The sequence below is a fragment of the Nipponia nippon genome, unplaced genomic scaffold, assembly GCF_047370975.1.
Source record: "Nipponia nippon isolate SJK-2023a ecotype South Korea unplaced genomic scaffold, ASM4737097v1 scaffold_17, whole genome shotgun sequence".
Classification (NCBI taxonomy): domain Eukaryota; kingdom Metazoa; phylum Chordata; class Aves; order Pelecaniformes; family Threskiornithidae; genus Nipponia; species Nipponia nippon.
Genome location: NW_028262333.1, coordinates 10,441,110 through 10,460,328, shown reverse-complemented (window position 1 = coordinate 10,460,328; position 19,219 = coordinate 10,441,110). Strand labels below are relative to the sequence as shown.

At 42.2% G+C, this 19,219-nt stretch overlaps 2 protein-coding genes and 1 long non-coding RNA gene across 5 annotated transcripts; 1 reads left to right on the top strand and 2 right to left on the bottom strand.

Annotated features, from left to right (window-relative positions):
- Positions 1–203: 203 nt before the first annotated feature.
- TXNDC15 (thioredoxin domain containing 15) lies at positions 204–4,043 on the bottom strand. Its single transcript, XM_087754080.1, has 6 exons — positions 3,988–4,043; positions 3,850–3,945; positions 3,283–3,722; positions 2,547–2,710; positions 2,209–2,339; positions 204–1,350 (listed from the first exon to the last, which is right to left on the bottom strand). The coding sequence occupies exons 2-6, from the start codon at positions 3,911–3,913 to the stop codon at positions 1,154–1,156; spliced, it is 996 nt and encodes a 331-aa protein (XP_087610206.1). The 5' UTR covers positions 3,914–3,945; positions 3,988–4,043; the 3' UTR covers positions 204–1,153.
- LOC148056169 (uncharacterized) lies at positions 4,023–9,371 on the top strand. Its single transcript, XR_015703937.1, has 2 exons — positions 4,023–4,089; positions 6,477–9,371. It is a non-coding gene; the product is annotated as an uncharacterized LOC148056169 (long non-coding RNA).
- CUNH5orf24 (chromosome unknown C5orf24 homolog) lies at positions 9,054–18,665 on the bottom strand. Of its 3 annotated transcripts, XM_087754084.1 has the most exons (3): positions 13,334–13,763; positions 11,365–11,444; positions 9,054–10,536 (listed from the first exon to the last, which is right to left on the bottom strand). In XM_087754084.1, the coding sequence occupies exons 1-2, from the start codon at positions 13,758–13,760 to the stop codon at positions 11,404–11,406; spliced, it is 468 nt and encodes a 155-aa protein (XP_087610210.1). In that variant the 5' UTR covers positions 13,761–13,763; the 3' UTR covers positions 9,054–10,536; positions 11,365–11,403. The 3 variants fall into 3 exon arrangements, with proteins under 3 accessions (XP_087610210.1, XP_087610209.1, XP_009462596.1); XM_087754083.1 differs by adding an exon at positions 16,011–18,665 and having other exon boundaries at positions 9,054–13,763; XM_009464321.2 differs by having other exon boundaries at positions 9,054–11,444.
- Positions 18,666–19,219: the final 554 nt, after the last annotated feature.

The following is a 19,219-nucleotide window of genomic DNA, read 5'->3' as shown; positions in this document are numbered from 1 at the left end:
CATACCTTATTCAAAGTCTTCCACACTAATTATATCTAAAACCCATATCAAGTCCTTACATCGCCTCAGCTGCGGGCTGTGCAACCAGTAAACATTTTAGTAGAAATGTAAACAAATCTCAAGAGTGGTCTTGCTGATTTCGGCAGGTGATCTGTACTTCAGAAGTTGCATGCTTTGATCCTGTAAGAAAGTGACTTAGAAGGTTACGCTAAAAACCTGATTTATTTAAAAAAAGAGTAAGGACAATGAATGCAATTTAATTCTATAGGAATGTGGTAAATAAGTAAGTTGTGTATACACACGCACACGCAGAGGTGAGCTTTGGAAGTTACTCTAAATCTTAGGAAGAACTGCCATGAAGTCAAAACTCATAGAGCACAGTGAACAAGAAAACCAGCACCTAACCCCAGCACCAAACGTGGGAAATAGTCACCCTGTAAAGAGCTGTACAACACGCTTTAGAATTGGTATTGCTGACATACAAAGGAATAACTCATTTGAAGTACCCTATTTTTTAAAACATCTTTTTCTTCATAGTTCATTTTACTGACAGTCAAACTAATTTAGCAACACCACCGTTCACCAGCGTTTTCCTTTACAATGTCGTATTTCAGGAATACATGAGCCAAAACCTGAGTACGATCTGTGTGGGCTAACACATCCTAATTCTGTAGTGTTTACCACATCATCCACATAGAAGCTTTACTTCATACGTCTGTAGGATCTGTGAAAGAAGATCCTTAGATTCTACCAGAGCAGAAGCAACTCCGCTCCTGTGCTGAGCAGGGCCATGCGTACAGGCCAATATGCTGTAAAAATCTTGTTCAAACTACAAAGCTGAGGGAACTCTTCAGAGGAGCAAAGTAGACCTGTATCGCCTATTTACATTAAAGTCCATGAAAAATAAGCCGACCAGAGCAGCTTAATAAATACGTTCTTAGTTCATGTTTTTTCATATTTGTTTACTTACCACATTAGTCACCATGAATTTGCTTTTTACAGATTCAGTAGTTGATAAATAAAGCAGATTTTTAGTCAATATTATAAATTAGACCCAACAAATTCAACAGTTCATTCTTATGTACTTCTAGTCCATACAAATTCCCGCTTTACCAATAAGCAGGAAATTCTGTCCTTATTTCAGCATGTCAGATTATTCCTGATGTTCGTGCTCCTGTCCCGGGATCAGCCACCGAATGCTCTCCGTTCGAACGGTAGCGTACATGACAAAGCTAGCCAGGAAGAGCAAAGAAAACAGAAGCAGCCAGTCTATGCCTTTTGTGAGAACGCTGGGCAGGGGGCCTTCCCAGTCTTCCTCGGTCACAGCCACGTCGCTTTTAGCTTCTATACCTGAAAAAGCAAGCACTTGATCAACACCAGTAACAATCATTAAATACAGAGAAGTTGGCTGTATTTGGAGCTTTGTTCCTCTTCCCAGACTAAGGTGTACATACCGTTAGACTTAAAATTTTGGTGAGACAGTCCTTGTATTTTAACATATGTCTAGCACCTAGTTTACTTATGTAAAAACTCAAGGCTATTGATGTGTATGTATATTTTCATAACAGGAGAGGGCTCGTTCTGTCCTTCCCCAGGACAGCCTTGTGCAAGTTTGTGGGGTTTTTGTTTTTGGAGGTTTTGAGTGTTTCTGCTGTATTAGCAAATATAACAATTCCTGGCCTCCAACGAAGGCCCTCGTAGGCCTATACATGTTTTTTGTTTTGTTTTGCTTTACAGAAGTACAGAGGGACCAGAGAGCTGGCTGGTGCTGAGCTTCCAACGTGGACAGCCAGATCACAGAAACAGGAATCCTTTTGTCTCCTCCAGCACAAGAACCGAAAACGTCTTATCCCCCAGCTGCTGTCAGCCTTACATGGCTCTGGCAATGGTCCCAAGGTTCATCTGCCTTTATTGCCAAATTAAATATTTGGGCAGAAAGACGTGCTCCACCCTTCTAGCACCCTCTCTAGCTAAAACCCACTGTTTCCCCCTGCTCTGTGACAGCAGCCAAGTAAGTTGAGTCTCTGCTTTCAGCACACCCTGAAATGAAGCTCACGACAGCAACTGATGATAGAAACCTCTGCCGGGTCCTCCCAGGGTCTTCATGAAATTCATTTTGAAGAACAAACAACAAGGAGAGGAAAGCCTAGTTTGGAGCTAAAAGCCAGCCTGTTCTTCCTACTGACACATCAGGGCTGCTTTACATACCTGTTTGATTAAAAATGAAGTCTTTCAGTGTTTCCAGCGTTCTGTCTGTATGATTAAATCTAGCCATAGGTTTAGCGCCTTGGAAAAGGAGGATATTGGGTACAGCCACAGTTCCAAATCTAGTTGACAAACTGGTGGACAGAAAGTAAATACAAAGCATGAAGAAAAAGAAATCCACTGGAGGAAGGAACAAAGATAGTCATGATACAGGAAGCGTCAGTTTCACTAAATTAAAATGTCACTTTATAAGGGGGAAAAAAAAAATCACTCCTGTTTTTAAAACACACAACTTCCTAACAGAAAAAAGCTGATGGTAGAGCACTGGAAATGTAAGTTACCTGCTGTGCTGAGATGCATCCAGCGCCAGGAAGCGAAGAGTTGGAAACGCTCGAGGTAAAGAATTAAAATGAGGTGCCAGACTGGCCGAAAAGCGGCACCACGGCGTATAGAACAAGACTAACGTACAGTCACTGCTGTTTGGGTTTAAGAACTCCATCAGGTCCTTCGAGAAAGCAGAAGAAAAACAAACACAGACAATTACATATTTAACAGAGTTAAATTCTACATAGGAATGCATCATTCAGCAATCGATTAGATGCTTGACAATATTTATCACGTAGCTGCACATTTGTTTAACCTTTTTAAAACAGATGGAGAAGTGTATTTAACCTTTTTTAAAGTTATTTTAAAAGTTTATTACTTAAAAAAATATATATACATGGCCATTACAAGAAACAAGCTAGAAATAGGCACTGGTATTGGCAGTAAGTGCCACTAACAATTTTAGAGAGAGACACTAATCCATGCAGCACAAAAGCTGACAGTTCACTGCAGGCACACAGATGAGAGACACAGGCATTAGGACTGAGCTGTATCTCCATTTTTTTCTCCTCAGAATGACATGAAAAGTCTCCCTGCTCAGAGGTTTCCTCTTTTCAATAGAGCAGAGGATGTTACACAAGGAAATCCCCTAAGTCAAACATTGAAAGAAAAGGCAGGTGCTGACGGGGCATCTTTTGCCAATTCTCACACGTTCAGAGCATCACCAAGCAGTGAACCGGGCGAGCCGCTTACCTGGGACACGTTCAGGATCTGCAGCGTGAAGCGGTCGATGCCGGTGATGTTTCTTTCCTCGCAGTTCACTTTGGGAGCTTTGGCGCCGTCGGTGCTGTTCGACTCCTCAGCGGGCGCGGGCAGCACCGTCTCCAGCACGGCCTGCTCCCGGCCCCGGCCTCCCGCCTGGCCGGGGGGAGCCGCCGGGCCGCTCCCCGCGCCACACACATCGCCTCCGGCCGCCGCATCGCAAGCCTCCTTGGCGACGGCAGACGCCTGGCCGTCCCTCGCCTCGCCCGGCAGCACCGAGAGCACCACGGCCTGCTGCGCGGGGGGCCCGCTGCCCAGCATCGCGTCCGCCATCTCCGCCGTCCGGTACCGCACCGGCTCGCCGCCGCCCTGCGCGGAGCCGCCCCCAGGGGAGCGGGGCTGCCCGCCGGCGCTCTGCTCCGTCACCGCCCCTGCGCCGGGAGGGAGAGGTCAGCTCCGTGCTGCGGCCGAGCCCCGGCCTCCCCGCGCACCGCCCGCCCCGGGCAGGCCCCGCACAGGCCGCCCGGCCCCGCCGTCGCCGAGCATCGCCGGCCTCACCTGCAGGGAGGGCCCCCCCGAGCCAGGCCAGCGCCAGCAACAGCAGCAGCAGCCGCCGCCACATCCCCGGCCCCGGCCCCGGCCCCGGCCCCGGCCCCGGCCCCGGCCCCGGCCCCGGCCCCGGCCCCGGCCCCGGCCGCCTCCGCAGCGCTGCGTCTCCCCGGACAACGGCCGCTTCCGCCGGAGACTGCCTCACTTCCGGTTCCTGTGCGCCACTGCCGTGCGTGCGTGCGTGCGTAGGTACGTACATGCGTAGCGCCGCGAGGGCTGTGTGCCGCCATCTTGTCTTGTCTCGGGGCGGGCGGCGGCCGCGCTGCCGGTGGAGGGGGCGGCGGTGCCGCCCGGGACCGGCGCTGGGCGTTTGCTGTCGGGGGGCCGAGCTGCGCCCAGCGTGCGCTCGTCCTCCTCCGGCACTCGCCCTGTTTGTAGTTCTGTGGCGGGAGGGGCAGCGCAGGCCACGGCGGCGGCGAGCTCCGAAATGAGAGCGCTGTGTCCGTGGTGCTCAGATCGGGGGGCAGAACCGCGCAGCTCAGAGAGCAGGACAAGGGAGCAGCCAGAATTTAGCTCAGGTCCCAGCCCCTGCCGCTGTTGAATACAAATGGAGGTGTTTTTAACCAAGTTCTGTCACGTCAGCCCGGCTGAACCCCCCGTGCGGCAGCGGCGCGGTTTGTGTGCGCCATCTTGGCAGCCCAGGGCCAAGTCTGCCGGCAGCCGTAGGGCACGGTGTAGCGGGGGGCATGGTGTAACGGGACACGGCGTAACGGGACACGGTGTAACGGGGGACACGGCGTAACGGGACACGGTGTAACGGGGGACACGGCGTAATGGGATGTGCTGCGCGGGCCAAGTTTTGGTCCAACGCTGCGGGCAGTTGGCAGGCGTTTCGCTGTTGATGTAAATTAGTTCAGGTCGAGAATTCTTGCAAGGAGGGAAATGTCATCCTGCGGCCTTGACAGGCTGTTAGGAGTGAAGGGTGGCCGAGGGGGCACGCACACGCACCCTGTAACGTGCTGCATGCGTGTGTTGTGTTGCAACCCGGCATCGCAGCCCCAGGGCCAGGGCCTGCTGTGGCCTAGGCTGCCCGACGGCCACATCTGTCTGCCGAGGGATTTGCCTGCTGCCACCCGCTACGGAGAAGCGCAGATTCAGTTTGGGATGTCTTTGCACATGAAAACCAAACTTTAACCTCCAGCCAGGCTGGGGTAAGGGTCCAAGCCTGTGAACTAAAGGCGTATCTTTTAAAGCTGAAAAGGAAAGAGGAGCTCTTGTCCATCACCATACCACCAAAGCTCCTGAGCTGAAAGGCGAGATAAATACTCTGGTATTTCTTGTTAGGAAATAAGGTAGTACTCCTCCTGTCACAGAATTAGTTCTTGCTTTCAGTTCAATAGCGAAGCCTCAGTACTCTTTGGGGCATTTTGAAAATGCACACAGTACTTCAAGTGCCGATACCCCCTTTTTTACTGTGGTTCTTCAAACTGCCAGCACTGCACTATGAAATTTTGCCAAAACTGTGCATCTGTCGAGTGAGTGAGAATTATGAGCTACAAGAGCATGAACCATACACACGCACTGGAAAAAAGCAAGGAAAACACTGTACATGCATATAAATGAAGATGGGCATCAGCTTTATTACAAAAACGGCATTTTTGCCTTTGTTTTTACTAGGGGACACTTCTCCAACTCTGTCCTTCCTTATAGTGCATCTTGTCTTGCTTGGAAATTTTTTCTTTCAAAGTCCAATTTGCATAAGCATTAATATCGAGGACATAAAAGTCTATGAAGATATAAAACACGAGGTTTGCACATAGAGAAAATATTTCATTAGACCAGCTGATACAGACCAAGCACCCAAGCTTGAAAGCAAAAGCACGTAAGGAATCCAAGCTGGTGCGGACTAGTCAGGAAAAAGCTGCCCCATTCCCAATTATCCTTATCCTTGAGTTTGGACAAAGCAGCATTTTCAACTTGAAAACGATTTTCCTGTTCCTGGCCAAGGACTGCACGGGGTTCCCAGCTCTCAGCTCCGTGCCATCAGTCTAGCGTCTCGCTTCCCGCAGCCCTGGATCTCAAACAGGTGATGATATTCCAAACCTTTCTGGCAGCATACCTCCATCTGAGACACTTCTGCAGATTTAATCCTAACATAATATTCTTCCTACCATAACACAAATCAACAGGTTTGTGCAAAACTGCATTCTTTTTTATGGTGACTGTAAGTAATCTATTAATGGAACACAAACGAACTCCCAAGAGTTACTCTGTAGCTCAGGCTCTATCATACCTAACTCACGATGCATGTACTATCCCAGTGCTTAGGTGTCACAGAGAAGGCACATTTCTTACGATGCCTGCCAGTTTTGTTGCAAAACTGGCTTACATTTTTCTGATTTTTAATGCCAAATGTCTGTTTTCAGGACAAAGTCTAGTAAAAAACCACATTGTTTTGCATCTATTAAAAAATTTTGGACACATTAGAAAAGCTCTCTTTGTTAGGGAAGGAGCAGAAGTTTAGTGAAAAGGGTCTGCAAAACACGAGTCTTTTGTTGCACCCATGAATAAACACCAAAACTCAGTGGTCATTCGTGTGTCGTAGATGTCAGCAGCTGGACTTCTCTCCCCCCCAGATTTCAGTCACACCGGGCAAGCTCCTTCACGGCAAGAGAAGGAGCGAAAGAGGACACGGACTGGGACAAAGAGGCAATACCAGGACCTTCACCAAGACCAAGGTTTCCGCTCACGTATAATTCTGACACATCCTCACAGCTACGACATTCTGTGTATTCAATAGCGCAAAGATGAGGTAGAAGAAAACGTGACAAGCATTCAAGTCAGGAGCACAGGCTGAGGTCACACAGGCAACTTTAACCGACACCTATATTTGGGATGTGTGACTTCGTAATCTTTGTTTTCTCAACATGGCTGCCGCTGAATATTTTTACTTAAAAATATGACCACTAGAAGCAACAAATACACATTTTAGTATTATATGTATCTCAAAGGCCTATGCTAAGTAATCAGACTTGCACTAATTGTTACTGTGATATTTTTTCACTAATTAGAACAAGCCTTTGTGGTATGAAAAAACCAACATGAAAGCAAGAAGATTATCTGCCTCACATCATTTAAACAACATTTAAGAATTCCACAACATTTTTCAGCTTCAAAGCAGTTAAAAGTTGTTAACTAATGATTCCTCGCAGCAACCCTGCAAGATAGGCAGATATTGTTGCCGCGTTTTTACCGATGGGGAAAGGAGACCTTGCCATCCCTAGGCCATGCGGGGAGCCTGGGTGAGAGCCAGCTCCAGAACCCGGTAGCTTTTGGGCTGCCAATTCTGTATGGTCAGGCCACACCCCTCTCTTAAATGTTAAACAATAAACACAGAGCCACAGGCAGAACTCGGATAAAAATAGCATGCGGTGCAAGGCAGCAAGTCAGTCCTTTACTTTTAGGAGTTACAGCTTTAAGTGATTAACTGTCAAGAACAATCATCATTTGTCTTGGTCCAAAACCACACTCTGTTGAGCTGGCATATTTAATGGGTACGATATCACTAATTATAGCACTATTCGTGCTACTTTAAGAGATCACACCGAGGAGGTACAAAAGCATAAAAATGCCAGTCCAGCCCCCAAGCAAGCCTTGGTGTCCCATCATACACATAAATGAAGTTATTAAAAGATACAACCATCTTAAAGACTCCTTGGAGACATCCAGCTTGCATAGCTGATACCCCAGCCCAGCATTCTGTCAGCGTGAATAAATCATAAACTGGTCCTGTCGTCAGAAACTGCACCTGGCCTCGCACACCAACTGTGTATTGAGGGAACAGATTGCACTGCAACTTTTATCGTTCAGTTCATTACATGGCAGAGAACACAACAGCTATGGCAGCAGTCAAGCAACTTCCAACACAGCTGAAAAGCCTGTATTCTTGTACGATACAATCTATGACTGACTTAATATCTAATAGTTAAGGTTTCATTACAACAAAGAAAATAATCCATTTTGCTCAAGGAATTACATCCAGGAACTGATTTTTAGACCCGGTCACAGCAGACTGTAGTTGAACTCTGTTCTGAACATATCCAGTCACCCTGAAAGCCAAATATTTAGAATGGCCAACAAAAAAATAAAACAAAAAAAAGACATCAGATGTCTTTTTCAGGTAAAAGCAACTTGAAAGTCTGCAAAATAACTGCAACTGATGTTTAAAATGTTTCAACCCTAGATGTGTTCAGGGCCTTTGAAAATACATGGAAGAGAAAACAGAGGGTGCTGGAGAGCAAGGGGAGGATGCAGACCTAGCAGTCCAGGTTGCAGCTTCTGGTAGGCAGGACTGCCCATCTTCCCCCAAAGTTACTGAAAAACTTTGGGGGGGCGGTGGGTGGGAAGAGGGGCTGGGTGGTACGCAGAGCACCCCAACAAAGATAAATTGGAATATTGCTAGAATACAGGGATAAATACATCTTATTCATCACAGAATAATGAATAATGACCACCATTCCACGAGAAGCTTAGTTTATGAGTACTCTCAAATTGATTTCCATGTGCAACAGAGGAAAAACAAGTTAGCAGCTTACTATTTATACGTACATAGCTACAACTCCTTTCCTCCCCTCTTCTCATATTCGAGTGAAAGGATAAGAATAGTTAAGTTACTGTAGCAGCATTTTCAATTCATTAAAAAATACACAACATTTCTCTATTTTCTGATACCTTGCAATTCATACAGGCTTTTTGCCTTAATTCAGATATATAGGGCTTGCCTGTAACAAGCAATACACATCTCACGTTGAAATTCAGAAAGCAAAGTACACTGAAACAGAGGGCTTATTTATTCAACTTAAAAATCACACAATACAGTGGCCTCCCAACTCTCACAAATCCTGCGTGCATTTTGACGTCCACACAGGCACGAACACACGCAATCTACTGCGGCCAGATTCAATTACACTTCAGGGAAGCAAGGGACGAACACAACAAGCTGCTGGATTTTAAGTGAAATCTGTACAAGGTGTACCAAAACATTTCAGTGCCGGTTGGAGTCATTAACACTGTGTCACTGAGACACCAGGAGAACAAACAGCATTTCTACTCACAAGAGAGAAGGGCTAAGGCTATTTGGTCTGGTAACGCTGTCAATAGGCATCTTCAGCCAGAATTTAAAAGATATTAAAAAAAGCCCAGAGAAAAAATGGTTAGGTTTTAAAGTATTAACTTTATTAATAAATATACATCCATATGATGATGTAAATACAGATCATGAACACTACTCCATTCCCATACACATAATTGCACACGAGTAGCTCAAGTTCATGGACATAAAAACATACACAGTATCTAATCAGGCTTTTTACAGCAGAGGATGGGGTGCTGATACTAGTTATTTAACAGATTACTGTTTCCCCCAAAGTAAACCTGTGGAAAAGCAAATGATGAAAGATTAAAGTATCAGAAAGTGGTTCAAATTTCAGAACACAGATTTATCTATTTGGGAAAAAAAAAAAAATCACAAGGAGAAAGGTCTAGTCTCTACTAAAGTCATAAATATATTTAAGCAGTGTTAAAATATATGCATTAAAATAGAGAAGAATAAACTTCTTTTGTGGTCAGAAATGAAGTCTGCAGTTCAAGTTATTTATGATTGTTATCAACTGTTTTAACTGTCAACTCTAAGGATAGCGTGAAACATTATTATACATATAACAAAGAATAGCAGAGTCACAGCTAATGAAACCATTGGACAAATGACTTCACATTGCTCTGCCTTTTAAAGCTCTTCAAAAATGGGGGAGGGAGTTAAATTCTCATCTGAATTACTCTGTGTGTTGTAGTTGCAAGTAATTCTTTTCACAGACACATCACTTTCACTGACAAGGCTTGGTTTTGTCCTGACTGAACTCTTAAGATCTTTCAGAGAAAATGAAAACATATTCATTCAGAACCGAGATCTTCAATGGCTCTCAATATGTAGTTATTTTGATTAGTTAAACTAAATCCGAGATATAAAGAACATTGCTTTAATGACAAAGCTAACTGCTGATTTTAAAAATACTATCTTTGATATCAAAGTTAGCCACTTCTGATGGTATCTGATTTCTTTCTGCCAAAATATGGTGCTAGCATCTTGAATATGTCCAGTGCAAGACTTTATAGTAGCAAAATTATTTGGTTTTAAAGTTTAAGTAAATTTAATCAGAAACTGAATAGTAGTTACTATATGTATATTAAACAGTCAACTTGTATATCATCATTAAGGAATAATAGCAAGCTAATACATTTCATTTATGTATAAATAAGACATTAGAAACTTGATAATTAAAAGAAATTATTAGAAAACAAACTTGACATGTAGATCTTCTGAACAGTGTTAACACGCAACAGTGATCCTAGCTTATGAATAGCTCAGTTATGATATATAATATAAAATAAGCAATTTACCTTACAAGTAATGTTTTCATACTATGGGGGGAAAAGGCCAGTTTTCCCATCGGTGCTAATGAAGTTTAGGCATTAACATGCTGTTTCAGTGTTCACCATGGAAAGAAAAGTGTTGAAAAAAGCATGATGTATTCTGCAGGTTATACACAGGAAAAGCAGGAGTATTTGAAAATTCCATTTCTAGTTCACTTTGAATCTCTGACTTCTTTTTTCGTCCCCTCGCTGCACGGCACCAGTAAACTATAGTCAGATATAAAATAAACCAGTATTAGGAAACGCCCAGCAGCGCACTTCTGGTTTCCTTGCTAAATCTAGAGCACCAAGCAGCCCATTAGACTCTCTGAACACTTTTCTACTTTATGCTCATCATTTCACAATTGACAACGTTAATTGTTTTTACTGGGATTATACTCCATCTGATATAATTAATAAACACCGTAATGAACAGAAATTGCTTAGATGATTTCATTATTTCATCAGCATAGTTGAATACAAAATTCATTATACTAGCAGAACAGCAATACATCTGCATCATCTCCTGACACACAGCACAGCACCATCGAGTAGATGCACCAGTGAGAAACGGAACAGGAGCAAACAGGATAAACAGGAGGAGGTAAGAAGCGGAGTTTCTCCAAGGTACAGTGGTGACATGCAACACATTCCTTGCCAGCGAGGTGCGACACTCCTGCAGTTATTACATTCAGCTGAAGAGGACTGCTTTCCCAGCTGAGTTCAGGAAAGAACTTAGAGCAGTCTTGAAAAATCATTTGATTAAAAACAGCCAATACAACACAGATCCTGAGGGTGAATTAACTCACGTTAGCGTTCTGCATGTGTCAGAAGTTACATCGTTCTGAGAAAGATTGCTAGATTTCAGACTTGTGAGTTTGTTGAGGAACAGAATGTATAACTGGGTATCATAGCTTCAGCACGAAGAAACCATTTTTTAGTAGCAGTTTAGCTGCCATTAGTTCATCTATCATCTAAGGAGCCATCCAGTATAGTTGAGGTTCATTGTCTCAGTTGACAGTGCATACACAGTTCCCCCAAAATAATTCAACACACCTATTGTAAAGTACAGCATAAAGTCCAGCTCAATATGTGTTAGGCATCACTGGAACACCTGAAGGCTTGCTGCTTTTTTCCTGATAAAAAAGGTATGAAACATGACATCTGTTTCTTAAGTTGTCATCACTGAAATCAAGAGTTCTCATCTAAATGACAGCAGGCCAAAATAGCATTTATGTTAACAAAAATTATCAGCATCATTACTCATTCAGCACAAGCTCAATTAACCCAAATTTTTCTGCTCTCCCAAATCTGCAAACTCTATATATTTTCCCCCCGATATTTGAAGCTACAAATTTACCATAATGTCATATTATATGTGGAACAACTTAAACGTAAACTTTCTTCCAGATGGGGGGGGGGGAGGGGGCAGGGAAAGCTTTAATTCCAGTAAAATAAATTTAGAACAAACAATATGCAACATTGAGGACTGATTTTTCTGAAGTCTAGATTAAAGTATTTTACACACACACTCACATACTCTCTCACACTTAAAAAAAAATTAAACACACCCAGTTGAAAAATTGAACATTTCTTTTGGAAAGAGGGAATGTTTTAGTTTGAGTCAAGAAAGGTATTTAGAGTTAACCAACATTTTTTTTCAGCTTGCATGCATAGATGAATTACTTTATATCTGGGGTCTAGCAGTGCAGTGAACCGCATCCTGTTTGCATCGGCTATACAGTTTGCTTTTATAAATCATGAAAATGGTGTCCTTTGGTAGATAATATAAGCTTCCATAACTTAAATATAGTATAAGTGTCGAACAACGAAATAACTATTTCCAGGAATATCTGGCAAAACTAAGTCTGAAAACTTGGCAACAGTGTCTATTTAAAAAGTTTAATTTGTAAACATTATAGATTAATACTTTGAAAGCTATTAAACTGTTGCCACCTAAGCACAGATTTTAAAGGCAAAAAACCAGTGTAAATAGCTATTTACAGATTTAAGAACATACTGTTTAATATTAACCAAGTGCGTAACTAGAATGAACAGTACTTAATTTCTTATAAAATATTTCAAATTTCAAAGAATTATTTGTGGTTTGGTATATGTACTATTGGTATATGCATTTCAAAATTACACAGCAGAATCCTGTAACAGCATAACTAAAGGAACAGCTATCACCTAAAGGCAAATTAGCTTCCATTAATAAGGCGCTGTGAAGCTGTAATGCGCTGTACAAATGCTCAGTTTTCTTTAATATTTTCAAAAATATTTTTGGAGCATTAGTTGAAATTGTCTTACTGCTACAGCTCCAGAAACAAAAGCCACCTGAAATCAGCACTTTAGAAAAAGGTTGAGTTCTTTTGTTTGTTCTTTAAGTATCTATTTGAGGTCTGTAGAAGCTCCTGCAGAAATGGGAAATGTAGCTTGCTGCTTTCTTTATCAATTTTTCTTATCAAGTAAGAACTCATCTGGCTAAGTTCCTTATTGTGGGATAGGCCACATCATGAACGAACAGCCAGCTAATTCTGTCCTCCTTATTTCGATTATTTAATGCATAACCACACAACTAGATTTACCAGAAACTGAACATAAAACTAGGGACATGGACATTAATTAAGTATCGACACCAAGGCATATGCATCACTTCAGACTTTCTTATAAATTATGATTTAAAACCAACAAAACCCCCTTTCAACCAGTGCCTTCTCAACATTGCTTTAAAAGTTACTGAATTGCACCCGTAGGCTATGGCATTATTTGAATAAAAATAAAATCTAGAAATTCAGACTTAGGCAAACACTACAACAAAATGTAAGAAACACGCCAAAATGCAGAGTAAAGTGGATTAGTAAGGAGTTACTAATTCCCTCCTTTCATTCATTAGGCTGTTTCATTTTGCTACTGGTTTCATCAGCAGCATGTACTCCTCTGTTATGCACCATAGGATAGGGAAAAGCTGCACTGCCACAAGTATAATTTAGATTTGCAAGCCGTGATAGAGCTTTAATGCTACCTGGAGGTCTGCCTGGGCTGACTTTGTATCCTGCTGCTTTAGTGGTACCCAAAGGTCTGCCTGGACTTGTCTTAAATCCAGCTGCTTTGGTGGTCCCCAGGGGTCGACCTGTGCTGGTTCGGTACCCTGCTGATTTTGTGGTCCCTGATGGCCTTCCACGTTTACCAGATCGGTTGAGGTTTTTCTTTTTCTTTAGTTCGTCTTTTGTCTCTATATTCCTGCCACTTGTGGTCTGCAAGTGCGATTCGTTCAACGCATCTTGTCTCTGGCATGCGATTGGTTTGTGGCTGACTGCGTGGCTGTATTTGCTTTGCTGCGTGGCATACAAGTCAAACTGGTCAGCAGATCTCACATTGTCTTCGTTAAGGCAAGAACTCTTGCCGGTCCCACAGAAAGCTGTATTGCTGCTGGCAACAGGGTGCATCATTTTCTACCAAAAATAAGAGAGACAAATATGTATCAATATAATACTGCAGCGTTCCACAAGTGAGAATCTTTCAAAAGCCTCCTCTATCTCTTAAAATTAGTCCAAACTACTTGGTCTATTTTTAGTAAACACTATTGATGTCAGGACATTACTTTTTTAAACGAAAAGTTTTATTAATCTTTCACTTGAGGTTTTGCACGGTAATCTTTACACATAGTTAAAACTGACAATTTAAACTATGTATTATTCAGATAGGTATAATTAGGGAAGAAGTACATTAATGAACTGAACGAGAGCATTTCAGCAACCCAGATATACAATATCCGCTCACCTACTGCGATTTCAAAACCTTTCTAACTGAATCTCATCTAAATTCTAGCTGTTCTAGTTGCAAAATTAACCTATCACCTGTGAGCCAAGGAAAAATATGGTATCACTCTCTTGATTTAGTAGATATAGGCTCCTAAAGATTTTTTTTGTTCAACTGCAGCAAATTAATAAAACACTAATCAGTTTTGTCATTTGTTGTCACAATTAATGCGGAAGAAAGAAACGGGTAAGGCATTCAGCAAAGACAATGGTGCCATAGTTGGGAAAGCAGAAGTACAAAATGAATCAATTACAAAGTAAAAGATGCTAGGTTGCAGAAATGCCGCTGCTGTCCTACTTAGAAGAGCAGGTACAAATTGCTGGTAATGCCAATTCCGAGAGAACAACTTTGGGAAAAACAACACAACTCCTGTTACAGACGTGCACATTGTTACACATCTCCAAATATTCTGGAAAACAAACATGGCCCATCGAGGTCAACGACTGTTTTATATAGCCTGCTCTTTTCGTCAGACAAAACCAACTTGAGCTGTGCTCTGTTTACAGCGGTTTACTTCTTTAAAGAAGAATCAAAGCCCTATCTTCAGGATGGCAGAAGTGTGACTCTCACCTGCACATTACTGCAGGCTAATCCTGGTTCCAATGGACAAACTGACGTCCAGCTGCTAGAAACCACGTACGGTCACCGTCATAATGACAAGCAACAGTTTCTAAATAAATTGGTTATGCTTATACCCATCATAGCAAATCCCTGCAGCATATGTACTGGGGCAGAATCACAACAACTAACAATACTACTGGTATTCTAAAACTTTTTTAGTATTAATGCTTCTAAATACCAACTGCACAGATACTGCCTCAGATTTCTTAATGGTGGCCATACCGTAAGAAGCCAGCAAGCCACTCAAGGAGCAAGAGGACGATATCTTCACCCATTCAACTGTATTGGTTCTACAACTTAAATAAGCTGCAAATACTCAGTTTAAGATAATAATATTTAGCCATGCTGAAGACAAGATTAAGCCAATCAACATCTGGCACATCAGAGTATTTCTGCGCCCTACAGTCATGCTTAGGACACCAAATATTTCCCCCTGCGGTAAATTTCTCTAGTAGATAAGGTCTGGAAGATTTATTGTATTTTCCCTGCAGTAGCTCTGGAATATCACCTACAGCAACCCATTTAAATTCTACCATTGATTACTGAATTTATTTGGCAGTTATGAATGTCTCCTCCCAGCCAGAGAGAAAGCATACAGCAGAGACAGTTTATTTACCCAGGAATAAATCCCTGTGCCCTTTTCTTCTGCTTACAATGGATACACTCCCTGCTGTAACACCCAATTTACCTTGGCTTGTCAAATGCACATTACAGTGTATGCATTACTCTTGTGCAAATACATGAATATGGTTTTATGTCAAATAGTGAAATTATGATAGTAATATAGTTTAAATATTAGATGGTTCTAGCAGAGATTATCTGAGTACTGCAATTCTGGTGTGTTGAATGGGGTACAGTGGAACAAATGTGAAACCACTGTTATTGCAGGTGTTGACTAGCAAATAAAACAACTAAGAATAATTAGCAAGCCGGCACTTAGCGAAGAACAAAGGAAGTAAGCTACAGGTCAAGAGACCAGATAGACTTTTCTGTGCAGCAATAAAAAGGAAGCTTAAGGTTTTCTACAATTAGCAGTCAAAAAAATGTTACCTTCCTTTAACCCCACTAGAACAGGGCCCACAATATTAAAAAAATACCTGAGATTTTTCGTTATACGTAATTGCAAACATAAGGGTTCTGATAATGTACTTTTGCTGCCGAGAGAGTAAGCCCAGCGGCTCTGAAAGGCTATTCATCTGTTTGTTGATACACTAGAGGACACTTGGAGTGGTTAGCAGCATTCTTGTCTCGGTACTCACTTTAAACGCAGGAATACTGGCAGGAATACTGGCTTCAGCCCCAAAAAGCTGCTTCAAGCCACACTGCCGCAAAGAAGGATCAGTTCAGCTGCCCAGTGTCCGAGGAACACACCAGACCAGGGAGAAGGCACTGAATAAAGTGAGGGTCCCTGGTACTTCTCAGGAGACTGACCACAGCTCAGACTCATTCCTGTCTATGTTACATTCTTATTCTCTGCTCTTCCTCCTCATTACAGTCAGGGGGGTTTTTCCTACAGACACCATCCATCCTTCCTGGGGAGAACCATCGCAGGTACTCCTAGACAGTGCTGTAACTGGCAAACATTGGAGCATCATAACCATATGCATGTGTTTTGTGTCTACTGTAATATCCCTGAGACCTCTTGACAAACACTAACTTTACATATAAAACCCGGCTGACGCTAGTTTACCTTCCATCTGGCAACAGCCAGTATCACTGTAATTGATGAAAGAAGAGAGACATACAAATCAGTAACTGTTTAAAATTTCTCACAAGAGGAGGAAGCTTAAAAAAAAAACCACAATCTTGGTGGAAGACTGCCAATGGGATTTTTTTTTTAATGATTTTTTTTCCCTCTCTGCACCGTTTTTCATCAAACCATGAAAATTTCAAGTAGTAGCCAAAGTTCATATTCTGTGTTTTTTGATTTAAGACATTTTTTTCGAAAAGTTTTAAAAAGGAAATCTGTAATTGAGCTTAATTATCCTAACATGGACATCTCCAGCATAATTTTACTTCATTCACATTACAGTGGGGAATAAAAGAATGTAGTGAGTCCATCTGTAGAGTGGAAGCAGGTTTCTTGGCAGGGAGATACACAGTATAAATGAGAATTGGTATAAAATGCAAAGCTATGCCAATTTAAAAATCATACTCTAGCTAAATTGTATAGCTAAACACACACAACTTTGTGTGCAAGCATTCTTAAATAAAACCAGCCAGAAAAGCTTCCAGCGAAATAGAACTTATTTGTTTTAAAGCTGTCAATAGATACGTAAAAGATACTTGCAACAGTTTACTTAAATCAGTTTTTACACTGATTCAACTGACTGGTTGAATGTCTCTGTGTAAACAAATAGTTAAGATGAGGCATTGCAGTAACGAAATTTAGTCGTATTTCAAAAAGATTTTTACTGGAAAGTGGCCGTAGAGGATTTTCTGTATGGATCCTTTTCTATCTGGTAATTTATTTCTATACAAATGCTGGGGAAGGGAGGAGACAACTGGATAAGCTAGCTTTGGGAAAAGAGAGGCAGCATTAGAGCTTCCCATGCAATGAAGCACAGAAGCTCCACTGCTGCTAAAAATAAAGAAAGAAAGAGGACCATCCATCTGGGACTGCAAAGCTTTGCTGCGGGGGGATTTCTGGACACAGTAATGACCCCTCCTTTTAAAGCACGGCTGCACTGCCCCTCTCCTGAGTACCTGCGAAGTTAACCTGCTCTAGTACTAGCGAGGTGTGTTTGAAGTTTTGTTTTGCTCAGATGACAGCCAGGCTACTGGTCGGTGAATACACGATGTATGAGGCTGTCATTAAGATTTTTTTTGTTTCATAGTCCAGCTTGATATCATTTGCTTTCTTCTGCTGGGAGACGAAACAGAAACCATATTATAGGCAATACAGACACAGCACGAAACTTAAGAAATTTCACCTAATTCCAGTGATATTACAGGTTTTGGACAGACAGACAGAGTGCATCCTTGTATCCCTAGATACAGGTTAACATATCGCACAGTTCTAGCTTACAACTGCTAAGGCTTCTGTTACTGGTATGGCCCATCTCCGTCTAGGCTGAAACTAAGCAGAAAATCCCCATTCACGTCTTGTTCACTACACAAAATTTTAAGATCAAAGCTACTCGAATCACATTACACAAAAACACCCTCTTGGATTGTGACATGATGGCGTCTTTAGCTTTCAAACATCATGCCCTTTGCCTTCTTCATGGGCAGAATTTAGCTGCCAGCGTAGGTAAGATGAAAACTTTTCATAAGCAGAGAAAGTATGCAAGCGCACTGCAACAGGCACTTGCTCATTAAATATTCTATACTGCCTCCTGGACCTGTGACCCATCGTCTGCATTAAGCAGAATAATCAATTCCAACATAAGAAGCAGGCAACTTCTCTGGTCTCACCCACCCCAGTCTGCTTTCTGTAACGACAGCCTGGCTAGCGCCAGAACAGACCTGACTCAGCAAGCGCTTTTGACTTCTGGTAAAACACACTTGAATCAGAGCATAACTGAACAAAACTGGAAGTACATCGATATTACAGCTTTTTAAATTACGAATACCAGGAAAGGTAAACTCCTATCACCAACAAGGACAATTTTTCTTTTGATGAGGGTTCGTATATAAAACCCACTCATTTTTCTGAAGTTTTCCACTGCTGAGCTTGCAATAGTTTCAGCAGTATTGACTGGGCTGTAGGAGGCTGTAGCAGTGCATTTTCATCATCATCCAACACACACAAAGTATATGACATACTACTTAAAAATACAAGCAGCTACAAGTATTATTTCTGCACTAGTACTCTGAATGTCACTTCTACCAATTAAAACTGCTGGAGTGGAGCACAGGACCAGCTCTGTTCAAGGTCTCCGCATAAAGAACGCTCTATGCCGTGTACGACAGCGCAGCGCTGCAGGCCCTGGGGAATACCAAAGGGCTCATTTTCTTTGCAGGGAGGGAGTTTAAGCAGCAGCAGCAGCAGCAGCAGCGATATTTTCCCTTTCAAGATTGCAACAGAGATACGGTATTGGTTCTGCTCTTTCCTCTTAGGATAGCGGGTGTGAGAAATACTTTTATCACCTAGTTAAAAGAATGAATTACATAAACTTAAATGTTTTTCAAGTGTCCCTTTTATTGTCAGCTCCTTTTCTACACTTTAACTCTTGCTGAAGTAGGGCCTTACCCCATTTTTAAAAACCTCTAACTGCTTGTTTTCACAATGGTGCACCTTACCTTGACTATTCCCATAAATGTAAGTATTTTAAAAATACTAAGTATGAAATCCTATCAGTGGCACAACATAAACTGTAACACCTGAACCTACATTTGAAATCTAATCTACTTCTGAAATTAGATAACCAGTTTCTCCACACTGTGCTTACGAAGCACTTTCCACAGTTGATTGCATAATACAATTTTTCTCATTATTTGACACTAGGTAAAATACATTAAAACC

Excerpts from the sequence above, each read along its gene's own strand:
- TXNDC15 (XM_087754080.1), bottom strand. The coding sequence starts at position 3,913 with ATGTGGCGGCGGCTGCTGCTGCTGTTGCTGGCGCTGGCCTGGCTCGGG. Across the intron at positions 3,723-3,849 it reads CGGGGGGGCCCTCCCTGCAG|GGGCGGTGACGGAGCAGAGC; the intron begins GTGAGGCCGGCG and ends CTCCCGGCGCAG. Across the intron at positions 2,711-3,282 it reads AGATCCTGAACGTGTCCCAG|GACCTGATGGAGTTCTTAAA; the intron begins GTAAGCGGCTCG and ends GCTTTCTCGAAG.
- CUNH5orf24 (XM_087754083.1), bottom strand. The coding sequence starts at position 13,760 with ATGATGCACCCTGTTGCCAGCAGCAATACAGCTTTCTGTGGGACCGGC.